This window comes from Quercus lobata, chromosome 11 (assembly GCF_001633185.2).
Source record: "Quercus lobata isolate SW786 chromosome 11, ValleyOak3.0 Primary Assembly, whole genome shotgun sequence".
Classification (NCBI taxonomy): domain Eukaryota; kingdom Viridiplantae; phylum Streptophyta; class Magnoliopsida; order Fagales; family Fagaceae; genus Quercus; species Quercus lobata.
In genome coordinates, this window is record NC_044914.1 from 46,989,787 (window position 1) to 47,006,910 (window position 17,124).

General features: G+C 34.6%; 1 protein-coding gene across 4 annotated transcripts in view; it reads right to left on the bottom strand.

Moving 5' to 3' along the window:
* Nucleotides 1-180: 180 nt before the first annotated feature.
* LOC115968245 (pentatricopeptide repeat-containing protein MRL1, chloroplastic) overlaps nucleotides 181-17,124 on the bottom strand; it is a 35,228-nt gene continuing 18,284 nt past the window's right edge. The window contains exons 1-19 of one of the 4 annotated variants that reach the window (XM_031087580.1): nucleotides 14,733-15,109; nucleotides 12,135-12,888; nucleotides 11,748-11,979; nucleotides 11,575-11,638; nucleotides 11,355-11,499; nucleotides 11,141-11,256; nucleotides 9,389-9,517; nucleotides 9,055-9,228; nucleotides 8,756-8,920; nucleotides 8,445-8,585; nucleotides 8,270-8,369; nucleotides 8,067-8,175; nucleotides 7,873-7,964; nucleotides 6,833-6,923; nucleotides 6,264-6,495; nucleotides 6,085-6,177; nucleotides 5,455-5,503; nucleotides 4,373-4,466; nucleotides 181-951 (exon numbers count right to left, since the gene is read on the bottom strand). In XM_031087580.1, the coding sequence (XP_030943440.1) occupies nucleotides 717-951; nucleotides 4,373-4,466; nucleotides 5,455-5,503; nucleotides 6,085-6,177; nucleotides 6,264-6,495; nucleotides 6,833-6,923; nucleotides 7,873-7,964; nucleotides 8,067-8,175; nucleotides 8,270-8,369; nucleotides 8,445-8,585; nucleotides 8,756-8,920; nucleotides 9,055-9,228; nucleotides 9,389-9,517; nucleotides 11,141-11,256; nucleotides 11,355-11,499; nucleotides 11,575-11,638; nucleotides 11,748-11,979; nucleotides 12,135-12,888; nucleotides 14,733-15,047 (3,330 nt within the window). In that variant the 5' untranslated portion in view covers nucleotides 15,048-15,109 and the 3' untranslated portion in view covers nucleotides 181-716. Of the gene's footprint in view, nucleotides 952-4,372; nucleotides 4,467-5,454; nucleotides 5,504-6,084; nucleotides 6,178-6,263; nucleotides 6,496-6,832; nucleotides 6,924-7,872; nucleotides 7,965-8,066; nucleotides 8,176-8,269; nucleotides 8,370-8,444; nucleotides 8,586-8,755; nucleotides 8,921-9,054; nucleotides 9,229-9,388; nucleotides 9,518-11,140; nucleotides 11,257-11,354; nucleotides 11,500-11,574; nucleotides 11,639-11,747; nucleotides 11,997-12,134; nucleotides 12,889-14,732; nucleotides 15,110-17,124 lie in introns of those variants that run through there. The other 3 variants (XM_031087579.1, XM_031087581.1, XR_004086717.1) reach the window with 3 other exon arrangements.

The window sequence follows — 17,124 nt, forward strand, 5'->3', positions numbered from 1 at the left end:
CTGATTAGGTGGATATTAGCTACTTGAGAATTTTTGCAGCCAAGTTCCTCGGAAATGTCAACAGTACCTAATGAAAATTTGCATATTCCAATTTGTATCCCAAAAAAAAGTTGAGAGAGAGAGAGAGAGAGAGAGAGAGAGCAGTGCCAAACAGCCAAAAATAGTTTTAGACATATTACATTTATTTTATAAAACTATTAACATTATAATGTAACAGCTCTTAATATTTATTGACCCTCATAATGCCTATTAAAGAGGCCAGCCATGAAGCTGCAGTCAAGTGTAATAAGGTAGTATGTAACCTTGTAATTATACATCTCAAAATGGAAAAACATGCTGACAGTGCTGCATACCTACCCCTCTTTACATGAATTGGTCTTGAAATTCAAGACCGTGACCTTATTATAACTCTTAATACATTTCAAAAATGGACAAACAAGCTCGTACAATGCTCCATCGCCCTTCGCTTTGCATGAATTGACCTTGAAGTCAAAGCCTATATTCACTTTATTTTCCTCAGCTCTTATCATTCCTCCTCAAAATATGTAGAAGGTGCTTACAACATCTATTAACAAGTGTCAAGCTTCAAAGAATGGAGTGGCAAGTTATGCTTAGGACAGTAAGTGGAAAAACTGTTGATAACATCAGCTTCTGCTAGGAAAATTGCCTAAGATACTGTGAAGCTCTCCTGGCAGGAATCAATAAACATTGACACATTAATCCAAAGATAAATTTCCAGTTCGAATATCGCGCTGCTGATGGATAATTTCTTTCCCCAGTCGTGATTGGGATGAACTCCAATCTCCTGGTTTCCCACTGAGAGGAGAATCCAGCTTTGGCTGAAACCATCTTCTCAAGGTTAGCCCATTGATTCTAATTTTTCCATACGATTCATTCCCTTGGTACTGTATCCCAAGTCTTCTCAGTAATGCTGTGATTGCCTGGCTAACCCTGTCATAGTAATAATACAAAGATAATTCAATCTAGGCACATAATGGATCTAATAGCAGGTACCATAAAGACTATTTTTTTTTTTGGGGTGGGGGGAGAGGAGGAGGCTGCTCCCATTTCGCTTGCCACTAGGTTGGGGGAGGGGGGGGGGGGGGGGGGCTGTTGTTTAAAGTAATACAGTATATTCAAATAGTATCAATTTGAATGAAACCCTTTCAAGTATGCAGAAAGTATACAAAAAGACAGCATTAAAAGCATTAGCAAGCACATAGGCCTATAGAGAGAAGAAACTATTATTCTCACCACATGTCCAAGCAAATTAAGGTTTCAATCAAAGAAGAATGGAGAGTTGGGGCTTAGGGACATATGCTAACCTAGCAATGTCGTCTAAAAAGGGATGGAGGTTATCTTCCAATACCGATTTACTTGTTGCAAGAATTTTGGAAGGCAAAATACTATCCATTAACAACCTTTATGGAAGTGGTGCAAAGGGGTGAACGCTCATACATTTGGCAGAGCTTACTTGCTTCCAGAACTGTGCTTGAGAGTGGCTCCATATGGCAGGTAGGTTCAGGAGAAGAAATATGTATATATTCACACTTTTGCTTATATTCATACATTAGAGTTTTGAATGAAGATGCAGGAGTATTTAATAGATTCTTTCTAGAGGTGGCGTAGTTAATCCTATCCATACCATTACCTTGTTCACATGGAATAGATAAAAGAATGAGGGCTTTTGGAAACAATGGCCGCTTCACGATGCATAGTGCTTATCCTTTAGCTTTATTTATTCGTCTATGCCAAGGGTTGAGGGGGATGATCAGTTGGTCTGGAGATTGACTACATCTAGTGTTTTTGATGTGCGCTCTTTTTATAAGCTATTAGCTAATCCTACCACTGATGCCTTTCCTTGGGAGGGTATATGGTGTACTAAGATGCCTAGACGGGTGTCTTTTTTCTTATGGACAGCAGCTAATGATGGGATACTCACCATTGATAACCTTATTAAGAAGGTCAGTTTTTGGTTAATAGTTGTTGTTTGTGTTGTTGCGATGGGGAATCAGTGGATCACCTTCTTCTTCATTGTAAGTTCTCTCATGCATTATGGTGTGAAGTTTTTGCAGTGTTTGGGATTCAATGGGTAATGCCAAGGTCAGTGAAATCCTTTTTCTTTATTTGGAGAAACTAGTTTGGAAAGCATCTTTCTATCATTTGGAACATGGTTCCAGCATGTTTAATGTGGTTAGTCTGGCAGGAACGTAATGCCCGCATTTTTGAAGACAAGGCGAGAACTTTGGAACATTTAAAATGCTTACTTTTTCATACTCTGTTTCTTTGGGCTCGTATTTGGGGGTGTACGAACTGTACTGCTATAGCTGATTTTTTAGTTTCTATTTCCTTTAGCTCTTGATCTTCTTGTATTTGTTTCATTGTTCAAAGTGTTCACCATCGTGAATATGACGTTCAATTTTTTTCAATAAAAGTCTTATTACTTATCAAAAAAAAAAAAAAAAAAAAAGAGCTTAAGGGGAAGAAACAGGAAAGAAGTTTGGGTGGCAATGTCGGGTGCGAATATACCGAGAAAAGTCAAGCACTTGCCCAGATTCCAAGCCTACCAGACAGAATTCAAATGAATATTGAGATTGGAAGAGGCCAGGTGTGAAATGTGCAATGCAGAAACCAAATCAACCATTCATGTCTTGGGGAATTGGCCTGTAGCCCAGAATGTATGGTCTCTTAGTTGTCCAAGATTATGAAAGGAACCAGCCATTCAACCAGGATTTAGAGACTCACTAGCTTACTGGGATGAAAAGTTGGACATTGAGAATAGGAATAAGTTCTTCATTGTTGCGTGGAGCCTTATCATAAGCCAGCCAGATCATTAAGCAGTCCTGATATCACGCCATTGGTCACCTCCATCTGCCGGTATGTATAAGATTAATTTTGATGGTACCGTTTTTAGCTCCCTCAAAGCAAGGGGTATAGGGGTTTTTATGCACAACCACAATGGTTGTATCACGGTGGCAATAACCAAGAAAGAAACAAGAGGCGATGGTGCAGAAATGAACAAGATATGAGCTGCAAAGAGAGTTCTTGAATTAGCCGCAGAGATGGAGGGATTGAACGAATTATACTGCAAGGTGATGCTTTAGAGGTAATCCAAGCTCTAAAAAGTAAGGAGGAGAACCTGTCACACATAGGCCATATGATAGAAGAACTATAAGCCCAGCTTCAAGAATTTGAGTATTGGGAAGCTAGGCTTGTTTATAGGGATGGAACTAGGATAGCATACAGGTTAGCAAAAGAGAGCCGTAGGTCTGCACAGGAAAATGTTTGGATAGACACAGTCCCTCCCATAGTGGAGCAACTGTATTATGATGATTTATGTAAGGCTCAAATATTACAATGATTGAAATAATATTTTTTACCCTGAGGGGTTTATCAAAAAGAAATGATAAATAATTCATTCATATTTAGTCTGTAATAAAGGAAGTATGACATGGACAGGCTCCCAAAAGAGCTACTAGCTTCTTTGCAGAAAAAAGGACAGCTACGATTTGTGTTCCAAGGTGATGGTAAGTGTCTATTGTCTACTTTATGATTTAGATTCTCTGAAATGAAACTTTCCTAATATAAATGTTGTTGACAACTCACAGTCCACAACAGCAAGTGAAAAACCCTTCTGCAAAAGTGAGAATAAGAAGCAGATGTGCATGACAGTTGGGACCATCATCGTCACACCATGTGTCATGCACAATATTATGTGATTATATCCCCAATGGGGATGGAAATTTTAAGCTAGCTTAAAACTCTGTGATATTTAATACAAACAAGTTTGACATTTATCATAAACTTTTTGTTGGGTAACATGCTCTGTTTCATTTTTAACTAAAAATTATATAAATGTTGTTTATGCAATATCCCACCAATAATAATTTGCTCCAAAAAATTAGAATAATTATCATGCATATTTCTAGTGCTCTGAGCTTCTGTCTTTTCAAACATATGTAATATGTACACTTTCTCTATGAAATTTCAACAAAATGTGGACAATCTTTCATGAGTGAACAAAAAATTAAATGTGGAACTGAAACACATCGGATCTGCATATATTTGTCCACATGTTAATAATTAAACCTAATTATTTAAATATTCAAAAAATAATAGTTAATTGGTGTAGAATGCTATGATGGACATTTGTTTGGTCTTTAAAAAACAACGGTTATATCACCGTATGCAACTTTTTGGTTAAGTCATCCATAGAGCAAGTTTGTTTATATTGCTTATAAGCTCATACTTTTCTGCATGTACCAAATTTAACCAATCACATGTCTAAATTTCTTAACATACACACAATTTACTTGAGTTAAAAGAAAATTCTTGTAATTGCACATTGTAATTACTAACAAGTTCTTCTCACCTTCCTGCTAGACTGATTGTCTTCTCCCCTTTGGGAGTCAGAAATTGTGTCTTCTCCACAGGCAGTAAAATATTTATGTTAGGTAACTTAGAACCTGCAAAGATTACGAGGTGGCAAAAAATTTTATGGCTTAGCATGATAAGATATTATTTCTCTGTCCAAAATTATACTTGTTTATAGGATAAAAAATATTAAATATTTTACCATATTCCTCAATCAGAGAAATACCAAATTAGCTAAAGAGAAACCGCCAAGATATCATCAGACTAAAGGGTCACTGTGGTGTAATAGTAAAACTCAATGGTTAGCTCATTTTAGCTGATTTGTCAACTTAACACACAAAGATCCAACTCAAGTTTCAAGCATATTTGACAGTAATATTGGTGTGATTTAATGATAGAGAAACAAAATGGAGACACCAAGTTTAACACCAATATTTCAGAATTTGATATAAAATTAATAAATTTTTATTTATTTTTCGTCAATCTTAGTTATGTTCCAGAGGGTTTGCCTTAAGGAAATGGGAAAAAGGAAAAAGAAAAAGAAAAAGGAACGGCTAAGGGGAAAAAAATTAAGAAAGAGAAGGGTGTAATCCAGATAAATGGAAGTACTTAAATTCTTTTAGTTACCTCTAATGTATATCATGCAAGTTTAATTGTTCTTTACTACCTCAAAGTTCAAAATATTTATATGTAGAAACAAATGTGTTCCAATAGTATTTGAGAAAATGAATAAGGCAAACTACTTTTAGGGTAATTCACGCAAAGCTGGCTTTTTTTCCTGATAAGAGAGAGAATAGCTTATTAGAAAGAAGGTTCACTCAAATGTGAGTGCCCTTAAAGAATTATATACGAACACTCATTAGGTCCAAAAAATAAACAATGGAACTAGATACACCCCCCATTGGAAGTATAATATTCAAACAAAGCTCACAAAAAGCTATTATTAATTAAGCTCTCAAACAATTATTATTATTATTTCTGAAGATCTTCACAAATTTATTCTATTAAATTACCTTCTGGACTTGAACTAACTCATAGGTCATATGAAAAAGGAAAATAAATAAATGAAGATAATTTTACCAGCAGCAAGCCGATGCTTGAGACCTTTCAAAACAGTTAAGAGATAGACCTGGCAAGTTTTTAATACGATTTCAGTAATTTCAATTCATAACTGTCAAAGTACATGTTTCTTGCTTAAAATTTATACATGAGAGAGAGAGAGAGAGAATGATGCAGCAGCATAAATTGTTAAGACATAGTAGTCACCGATTCAAGCTGATTATCACATGTCATGTAATGCAAAAGGATGCCATATATAAATAAAACAAAGAAGAAAACAGACGCACATGCATATTGATGGTAATCATGAATAAAAAGAAAAACCAGAAATCATCTAAAAAGGTCTGATTGTTCAAAGTGTAAGGTACCACTGCCTAAATATGACAAATTTAAGAGCTTCAATGATTCAGCATTGAAGTACAAAAAAAGTTTCCAAAGTACTCTAGGAAAGCATATTGTTTTAACATCATATTCCCTCCCCCGTCACCCACAGAAAAAAAGGGGGGGGGGGGGGGGGGGGGGGGGTGTTCTTTTTTCCCTGTTTTGGGAAGCTTTAATGGATACATAATTCTCTAGGAAGAATCCAGAAATTGTGTAGAAGAAATTATCACTATATGTATATTTTCTACAATGCTAGAGAGAGAAGCTCACCTGAGCAGTATGAGTCTGAAAGTTTCTTGCATCAACAACAATTGGACTTTCTTTGAATGATACACAGGGAACAATTCCAAGTGAAGCAGCTTCCTATAATTTGATAACAAAATATCAGATGGTCCCCTATGAAGTTTCCATAGTAAATAAAAGGCTGGTTAATTTCAGCCCCAACTGACCTCAATTAATGAAAAAGCTCGAGGGTCATATTCTCCAAACCCATATATTAATGAACACAGGTTTGAGCATCCCGATATGTTAACACTCACTCCTAGATTCTCTATGAGTCTATTTTTCAAAGATACATCGTAGGGGAGTTGCAAGCATCCCAAAACTTGTGACAAAACTTCAATGGTAGGCATTACACCAGCTACAATTATGTCACGGTAAGCCATTAAGGCCTCTGAGGTCCTGAAGAAGGATTAGGTGAAGGATAATAGAAACTATTTAGAAACTCCATAAGTGTTAGAAAAGCAAAAGTTTCATGAAAAATGCAAGGGTTATAGATGACTACTGCAATTACTTCTTTCTTCTTTTTTCTTTTTTTGATAATGACTAGTGAGTAACTACTGCAATTATATGTTAGATAGAATAGAATGGAATAAACTGAAAGATATTAAAGAGGATTTTTTATTTGTTCATCCTGAGATATTCACCACAGGTGCAACCACAAATATGTCGCTTTGTGATTGCCCTGCCTTGATTCAAGCACTTTCTAACATAATTTTGTAGTTGTCAAAGTAAGTACCATTTATTGTCAAGCGGTGGCTGTCTCAAGTCAAATGACAAAACAGGTTCACCATGTGCACAAGCCTCCTCAAATCTTCGTAAGCACATACCTTCAAAGAGCTCAAATTTAAAGGACTGTCAAATTCATTATCAACAAGACAGATTACAATTCAAAAATATAATCTTTTAAGTCTTGAAGACATCAATGGGATTGAGCCATCTATGACCACTTTCCTTAGAGATCAAAGACAGAATCAAAGCCATGGAAAAGATGTTAGAGATTGCTATGACTTGTAGGTCATAAATATTAATAGAACTTTGACATGTTTGATCTCCCACATTCTCACAGAAATAGGGTATTTAAACAGAGCACAAGGAAACTTACGCCTTTATTTTCAGCACACATATATTTCTATCATCATCAAGGCATCATTCTTCTCATTATCTTGGTGATCAATCAGGAAAATTATTTTAAGTTGTAATTTATGCTCCCTTTAGATCTAAACAAATATCCTGTGTAATACATATTACTTGGTGAAGCCAAATGACATTTTACATTATTATATGTTACCCCAAGAAAAGATTAAATTGCTCTTCTAAAGGGCATCAACAGTTACCAGGAGTGAGCTATTGAGTGGATGTGATTTTATCACCACAACACAAAATGTCACAACAGAACAGGATATTCAAACTTCACCACAAAAAATTATCTTTTCAAGTTATGTTGAACACCATTTTAATTATTTGGGGAGTTTTTCACATTTGATAGGGATAACTATCATTTTTATTTTTGCATTGAACATAAAATATGTAACCATTTTAAGAAACGAATCACTAAGATTTTAAAAGGAGTCAAGATAAACAATTGAAATTGACAGCAAAGCTTTTGTCTTGTTCCTAAAATACATCACAGCAGGTGTCCCTTTAAATTTCATTTTAAAAAAATATTTATATATATAAAAAAAGAATCTACTATATCAAATGAGATGTAAAACAAAATGGGTTTAATTGAGAGGAAATAATATAGGACCAAGAAATTAGAAAACCCTGTGAGCTTACCAATTATGCATCTACACATAACTATGTTAGGGCAAATCCCATCCTTTTTGGCTTGAGAAAGGAGCATGAGGCCTGCTTCTAGATCATCCTTTCTAAGAGAAAACAATTTCAGTGTGTCTTAGGTTTATAATGAAAAAGGAAAACATAGGATTCATGATTACCATAGACATTTAAAAGAACTCTAGAACATTTACTTGTCACTTGCCACCAGAAGTATGGAATACGTGATGCTGTTGGGAGACAATCCTAGTCCCTTCATATCAGATAGAACTTCCACAGCCTTTTGCAATTGATCTCCATCACCTGCAATGAAGTTTAACGTTGTGATTTCTATAAAATCCTCACCATACTCGCAATTTGAATATCTTGAAAAACAAAACCATAGATAAGGGCTTACACAAGGCAGTGATCAGAGCATTCAATGTTGAAACAGTTTGCTTTATTTTCATAGATTTGAGATCCTCATATAGATCCAATGCTTTTTGCCAGTTTTTGGACTGAAACAAGGATCGGGAAAATTTGTCATTATCACTTCATAAATTCTATTGCAGAACTTACCATATGAGACATACATTGCTACAGGCTCCCATTAGAGAGCTATATGATACAATTCCAACATGTATTCCTTCGACCCTGGCCTTTTGTAAGATTTCAAATGCAGCCTCCAGCTTTCCAGCATGGCCCGCAGCATCTATTAATGCACTGAGAAACATCTGCAAGAAAGGACATAATTGAATTACCAATCTCCACATTCTGTGTGCAAAGCAGTTCTCAGAACAACAAAGTAATGTACACTCCAAACTTAAATGACTACAGTCTCAACACAAAACCGAATTGCATAATTTACCATGTTAGATGAAAAAAGTAATGCTAATAAAAGTACCTCATCAGGGACCACACCCTTGCTAGTCATGTCACCATACACACTGATGGCAAATTCCCAATCACCAGTCTGGCTGCAACAACTAACAGCAATTGTGTAAACCTCTGGAGTGCCCTTAATGTTATATTGATGAATCATCTTATATACTTCTCGTGCCCGATCAACCTATTTTCAAAAGAATTATTAAATTATAACTAGAAACGGAATGAATGGTGAAAGAAACAAGTTAGAAGACACATACACTTAATTACTGCAATGAAAATGACCTAACAATTTCTGTAATAAAAAGACAAACATACCTGACCAGCATTTGCACATGCCTTCATCAGAGCACCAACAGTGATATGATCAGGGTCTATAGGCTGTGTCTCAGCTCCCATTTCTGCTAATACATCAAAAGCACGATCCACTGCTCCTGATTGACCGCAAGCAGTAATAAGTGCATTGAATACAACTCGATCTGGCTTCACTTTCTACTGCATATAACATCCTTTTAGAATGAGGAATTAATTGATCTTGCAAGGCAGAGCTAAACAAGAACATGCCACCACATCCTTGCTTAAAAAATTATTAAGAAGTAAACATTTTAAGAGACTAACATTAGTAATAAAGAAATACTTTCTACAATCTTACCTTAGACCTCATTATCCCATAAGCACCAAATGCCTTAGCCACTTGCCCAGCTCTGGCACAACCATCAATAAGGGCTCCATATGTATGAACATTTGGTTCCACTCCAGCATTAACCATCTTATGAAACACCTACATAGAGAACTTCATTGAATTTAGTGAATGTGGCAAGCAAAAATTAAGACTTTATGATAATATTAATGCTGGACATCATATGGTAATTTATTTTTGTCGCTTGTTTATATATATAATTGTTTTATTTTTTAGGATTTCAGGTTTTATTTCCTTGATTTCAAGCGTTTTTAAGGCATTCCTAGTCAAATTAGAGGTTTATGGACCCTTTAAAATTGGTTGCAATCTATAAAATACAACTTGAAATCTATTATCAATAAAGTTTTAGTCAATTGATTTTCTCCCATCTGGTGGATTCCACATTTCTTCCGTGTGAATTCAAGGAGCAGACACCCTCTTGACAATGATCGTAGGGTGCAGGCTCTCATAGTGACGCTAATGATGAGATTAAATATATGCTCATTGATTTTGATTTGAACAACAATTGGAATTGTGTTAACAATAGGTATAACTGTCACAGAGATACAGCTCACACAAAACCTATTGATAAGCACATTTCGTCTCATAATATTCTTAAAGATGATGTATTTTTTGGTAAATAATAATTTACTCCCCTGTGGTTTGGCAATATGAAAATTTAATACACAAACTTTCAAATGCTAAATCTGACTTCTTAAGGTTTAGACTTTAGACTAAAAAATGATCATTTGGCCTCCTACCAAAATAGAGCTTAGGGTTCATTTTAATCCAAACTTTAGTAGTGAAGGCATAATTATTGAAAAGTTTGCATGGCTAAATTGTGATACAGATGAACCAAAAACTGAACAACCTGTTATTTGAACAGAAAACTAACAACTTCATTTTAGTTTAAACCTTAGGGAATCAAATGTAATACCTGAAAGTTTGTGAACTAAATTGTGATAGGATCCAAACCAAAGGCTAGTGAATTAAAATTTTCCCTAGATTTTATGAGAGAATTGCAAAATTCAATTGTTGTTTTACGAAGAAGACTTTCTTGACTGGTTACTTGATATAGAGAATTTCTTTGAATATATTGATATTTCTGAAGAGAAAAAGGTTAAATTTTCTTTGTGCAAGCTTAATTGGTATGCATTAGATTGGTGGGAACAAATACAATTTCATATAATTTGATTGGATAAAGGCAGATTCATTCATGGTTAAGGATAAAAAAGATGCTCACGATTAATTTTTTTTCGTTTGATAATGATATAATATTATCATACACAAAGATAGATTATTGGCTTACATGTTCATACACAAGGAATTATTTTGATGCATTTGATGTTCAACCATCAAGAAAAGATAAATTTGGGATCAACAATATAGTGCCAAGTTTTGAAGAATATTTTGAAGTGTTGAAGAAGATCAAGTTTTTAAAAATAAAAAATAAAAACATGATGAATTGAAGGTTGACAAGTATACTTTTCAAAAAACGGATGAAGAGGTTAAAGAGGAGAAGATATAAAGCAAACAAGACAGGTAGGATAGTGAGCCTAACAGGTGATTTGCAGGATATCATGTGATAGAGATCAAGAAGGCAGTTTATTGTATCAACAGACACTTCCTAAAAATGACAGCAGGTGAGGTAGGAAATCCCAGTTAAAGACCCTAAGTGTTGATGGAAATCTAAAGAAAAAGAAACCAAGGAGGAAGATACCATACTTCAAACATTGTGTCAACTTTTCCACTTTTAGCACAAGTTGATACCAGGGTTGTATAAAGTTTGCAATCAACTTTCAGTCCAGCATCCTGGACAAGTTGCAGAACTTGGAAAGCTCCTAAATGAAACAAACATACATCATGAACTTGAAGCATATTGATAAAAACAAGAAAAGAAAATGAGAATAAATAAATGGACGATGATACAAGAACTTACCCTCAGAATCTTGAGAACTTGCACACACTGACATAAGCATATTGAAAGTACTCAATGTTGGATTTGGAATCAGCTTGGTGTAACGAAAAGCTTCCTTAATAGCCTTTTTCCTTTTGCACGCTTCAAAAAATCTTACATGATAAACCTGAAACCAGAGAATTGGATGGATCTTAAACCTTACATTAAGTAACAATTAAAGTACTTAAAGGATACAGCTTACCTTATTCATATCCAACAAACCCCTTCTTTCCATATCTTCAAGCAATTTTACACACTCAGTTAACCTAATACCCCATATCACAAAGGATAAGCTCTTAAAGTAAACTACTTTAACAAAGAAATGCTAGTGGAGATTGAAAGTTTAATAGCAGATGTGTAAAGATTGAAAGCTACCTCCCAACTTTTAGCAATCGATTGTAAGCACTAAGTTGTTCAGAAGGATGACTATTGTCAGTAACATGCATCCCATTTGGCTGGGGGAACACGGGCGCAATTTTATAATTTTTTTTAGGCAAATGTTTCATCTCCCTATCTCTTGGAAACCCTTTGCCTTTTCCAGAGTCCCCTCTACTGTGGGGAAGGCCTTCTTTATCACTTGCAAACGGTACTTTTCCTTCAACATATTCTGAATCAACACACATTCTTTACATAAAGTCAGTATAATAAGGGAAGTAATATGGAAGGAAGTGAGGAGTGAGACAGAAGAAAAACTTAATGCTCAAAGCACAACATGAATAGAAATGAGATCAAACTTTCATATATATTATCTGATGGCATTACCTGCAGAATGAAGAGAAACCTGTGTTGATGATTCTGCTCCTTTTAGTGCAGTGTTCCTCATCAATGAAGAATATTTATTGTTAAGAGAGGCACGAGGAGAAAATGATTTCAAAATACTGGGATTTGCTGTAGACTTTGCCACAGAATTGTTTGCCTCATAAAACATGTAAAGCTTTTCTCTACCCGATACTCCAAGAAAGGCATTATAGCTAATGGATTTGTGCTCTTCACCAAGCTCATCATTTGGCTTATTATATTCATTCACTTCTGCAGGTGGATCATATATGTTAACAGAAGCAGCACTATGCTTAATTTTAGACAATAGTGTAGGCAACTCTGAATCAGAAGCAATTTCCTCTTTAGATCCTTCCACTTGCAACACAGTCGTTTCTTTACCCAAAGTAAGAGGATGTAGCACACCCGATTCAAACTCACTGGGTGAAAAAGTTTGACCACTAACTTCAGGTTCATCTGAATGCAAAGACATATTAGCACTAGATGTGAGAACATCAGAACCAGGTGGCTGTATCGGTTTATTGACAAGAGCCTCTTCATGAATCAAAGCAGAGGTCTGAACAATCAATGGGGCCTCTTCATCCCCTGAAGCATGGCCATTCTCTCTGATTTTATCCTTTAGCCCTTTGCTTTCTTCCTCCTCGTGTTGCTCTCGAAAGCCCACATTCAGACCTTCAAAGACCCAGTTCATAACATCTTGTCCTAGTTCAGATAACACAAAATCTGGAGGTCCTGACACCTATAATCAGCACATAGTGAGCAATAAGTACAGTAAACTTTTTATTTTTTGAAGATACAAATATATTCAAATGCCCAATCAACTAAAGAGAAGTACTTAATTTATATTTAACTAAAACACCAAAAAAAAAAAAAAAAAAAACCTCTTTTTTTTTTTCCTTTTTTGATAATTCACTTTTTTTTTTTTTTTTTTAAGGTAATATTAGAATTATTATTGATGAAAATTGAAAAAGAAGCATACAATGCGTTCATGAGAATGAACGCAACAAAGCACAAAACAAATTACAATCAAGAGACTAAACTAAGAGAAGAAAAAAACTGAACAATAGAAGAACATTCTATAAAACCCCAGCACCGAGACCAATCAAAAAGACTTCTCTGGCACAGGCCTATTAACTCAACCAAAGACTTCGCAGAATCTTCAAAGATCTGATGATTACGCTCCATCCATACAATCCACATCAAACATCCTGGAATTAAATTCCAAATATCTGAATCATGTTTCCCAAGCCAATGATTCTAACAAAATAATAATTCTGCCACAGAGCTAGGCAAGACCCACTGAATACCTAAAGCCTGAAGCATAAAAACCCATAAAGAATTCGCCACATGACAGCGAATAAGGAGATGATCCACAGACTCTCCACTGCACCGGCACATACAACACCAATTTGCCAAAGGGCAACCTCTAAGCATGGGGTTTTTTTTTTTTTGGGGGGGGGGGGGGGGTGCGAACGGATTTGAATCATAATTATTCTAATCAAGGAGACCAAGCAATGCCATTGAGCTCAGATAACACTAAATTTAGAGGCTCTAGCACCAATAATCAACATAGAAAAGAAAGATGGTTATTGCATAAAGCAAGCACAGAAGACACCCATAAATGGAAATCACAACTATATTCCCATGCTCAATCAAGTAAAGAGGTGCTTATTTTATATTTAACCCAAAACACAAAGAAACCAAGTGGATAAAGGAACCTAATAAAAAAGCAGCCAAATTTTTAAACACTACAAGTGTGATCATAAATAGCTTAATCTTTTGGGACAAATAGTAATTTAAAATTTTGTCAAGTGATCTAAATTCAAACCCATTTTACTTGAAATGGGGAGATTTTATTTTCTGAATTTGACAATGTACAAAGTGCCATATTATTTAAATGTTGTGGCAATAGATACACATTTAGATTCACAATATTTAATCTAGACCATGAAATGGATCCATTGCAAATGGAGTGGATCCTAATTTTTTCTTACTCTACTTAGTCCTTTTCAGAAAGCAAAAATTCCTTTGTTAAGTCCCACTTATTACGGGGAAATTTGGACCCACCTAAGGGGTAGTGTTAGAATAAAGGTAAATTGACCAAATTCAGCATTTTTAAAATAAAAAAAAAAAAGAATAAATATGATAAGATTAAACATATGGTGTTCACTTTATGATGATTGTTATTTATTGACAACCCAAGATAACAATTTTAAGCTTTTTATTGTAGGCAGGATTTGAATCCATGTTCCTTATTCAATAAGAAGAAACTTTACCAATCAAGCTAACTGAAACCCACTGAATTCACCATTTTTGAATTGGATAAACTTTGTCATAGATGGTAACTTATCAACTAGCACATAATACAGTTAATAGAAATAACGCAATTAAGGTAATTTTTTAAAAAAAAAAATCCAATCTTTTTACTTTTAACAACCACTGACTTACATATTTATTATCCAAAGAGTGTTGCAAACACAAACATTTGGGGGATTCTTCAATAGTTACATACATCAATTTTGTATATGATAAACTATTTAAGGCAAAGAATTCAAAGCTATATATAATTCATAGTTGACGGACCTCTCTGTTGTCGTTCTTTCTTCTATAGCGATTGAGGAAGAAGAAGGAGACGGCGGAGAAAGTGACCACGGCGACGACGACGAGGACGGAGCGAGAATCGAGAGAAGCTCGGATGAGAAATTTCGGGGACTGGAATTGAAGAAGGCCTAGCTTTGTTCTTCGGTAGTTAGTTCGGGAGCGAAGTGGCCTGAGAGTTTGTGTGGAACCGAGGAATTCTCTGCGGATAGAACGGAGCTTGGAGGAAGAAGAAGAGGAGAAAGGAGTACATGAGATTAGGGTTAGGGTTTGGGGATTCGAAGAGAGAGTCACGTCCATTGGAATTTCAGAGAGAGAGAGAGAAGTGAGGATAGAGGAAGAAGAAGAAGAAGAGGTTGTGGGAGTGAGTGAAAGACTGAGGCAGAGAAATAGACATGGTTTTTGCTCATCCAGTTGCTGCTGACGTGTCATGGCGGTTGCTTTCTAACGGTCTTTGTCAATTGTTTTTCTTTTTTTATTTATATATATATATATATATATATATATGTATATACATGAGAAATGATATATTCATAATATTTTCACAACATTTTTGTAACAAATTTTAAGTAGTAGGTTGTTATTGTTGTTACTGGTTGTTATTATTAGGGTAAAAAAGTAATCTTAGTGTCAAGTTCAAATTTAAACTAGTAACAACTAACCATCTATGATTTGTTATAAAAATATTGTAAAAATATTGTGTACGTTTAAAAAAAGAAATTTTACTAGTTTTTTTTTCACGTGAATGTATATCATTCACTCCAAAATCTATTAGTTTAGCTCCCACGCTACTTTTTCTCACCATTTTATTTCAAATAATATAAGTTTAAGATTTTTTAAAAATAAGTTTTTTTTTTAATAGAAGAAATTCAGTTTTTTTTTGTTTTTTTTTAGAATACTAAATATTTTTAACATACACGGAAAGAGGAGAAAAGATTTTAAAGAAATTTTTCAATGATGTTTATCCAAAAAGGCCTAACTCTGGGATATACAGCATAGGCTTTAAACCTCTTTAACTCACACTCTTTGATACATTGCACAGGCTTTTAACCTCTTTAAACTTGTTTTAATTTTTGAATTGAAATAGTGACTTTAGGTGGTCATGATTTTAGTTCAAATACTGAAATGTGTGTATGTTGTGTCTAATAGACAAAGTCCATCCTAATAAGTCATGTAACTAAGTGACTTTGTGGAATTATGATGGTTTCAATATGGAATAACTGATTTAGTATGTTTGTAGTTTTTTTAAAGCGGTGTGACTTTGTTGAATTTTGACACATTTACAAAAATTACAAATGAACTTTTAAAATTATGGAAGGACTAAGTTAATACATACTTTAGAATTAAAAATCAACTTTTAAAATTTTAGTGACTAAAATAAAAGTGGATTCAATTTCCAAAAAAACAAAAGTTTTTTTTTTTTTTTCCTTTTTAATTTTCATTCCTACACATCAATGTATTGTTTGGTAAAGTATTTTTGCTGTTTATTTATATGCTTAGTACGGGACACAAAGTGAGTTAAGGCTTTGTTATGTTATGCAAACTAAATTATTAGACAATGGTGAAAAGCTAAATTTAGAGTACATAATAACTTAAAAGAAATATTTGTTTCATTGAAGGTCAGTCCATGGTCCATATTGATCTTTTATTTATATTTTGCATCAAGATTTACCTTATGATAAAATATGACATGATTAATTGAAGTCCTTCTACTCTGTATGTACCACTTTACAAGGCAAATTTTAAAGCATTTTTGGCCGGTGTAGTTCACAAAGTCCTTTTGCCCTTCATCTCAAGTATTGCCACTGCAAACTGCACTGTGCAATTCTTTAAATGGCTGGATGGTCACTAAAGTTAACTGCATTTAGAATGTCTTTCAATTTAGTAACCTTTGTCAAGGAATACTCTGTTAACCATGCACACAATATCAGATTGTGAGTCTTAGAGAGTTTCACCATAAATGAATAAACCTTAAGAATTAATCTGTTGACTGCTGTGGGAGGCAGTCTTAAGTCTTTCCTCCCTTGATCTCTCCTTGTACACCAAATTAGGGAGACATCTGGGCAGAAAAAATTCTAACAAATAAATTTTGACTTATAATACAGAGGCAAAACTAAGTTTCGCATTTTGAAAGAGAGACAAAAGCAAAAACATGCGCAAACTGTCTGAGTTATACATAAAGGCCCTAAAGGGTACCATGAGAAGTATAGCAGCAAGGAGTCCTTACAGCATTTTGGTCCCTCAATAAGATAGATACAAATGAATATGGCAGACGCCATTAAGTTCACAGGACAATGACAGTAAACAAGACCTGTCTTGCAATGTCAATAATTTGACAACGTAAACTTATAATTCAGATATATTACTGGATAATATT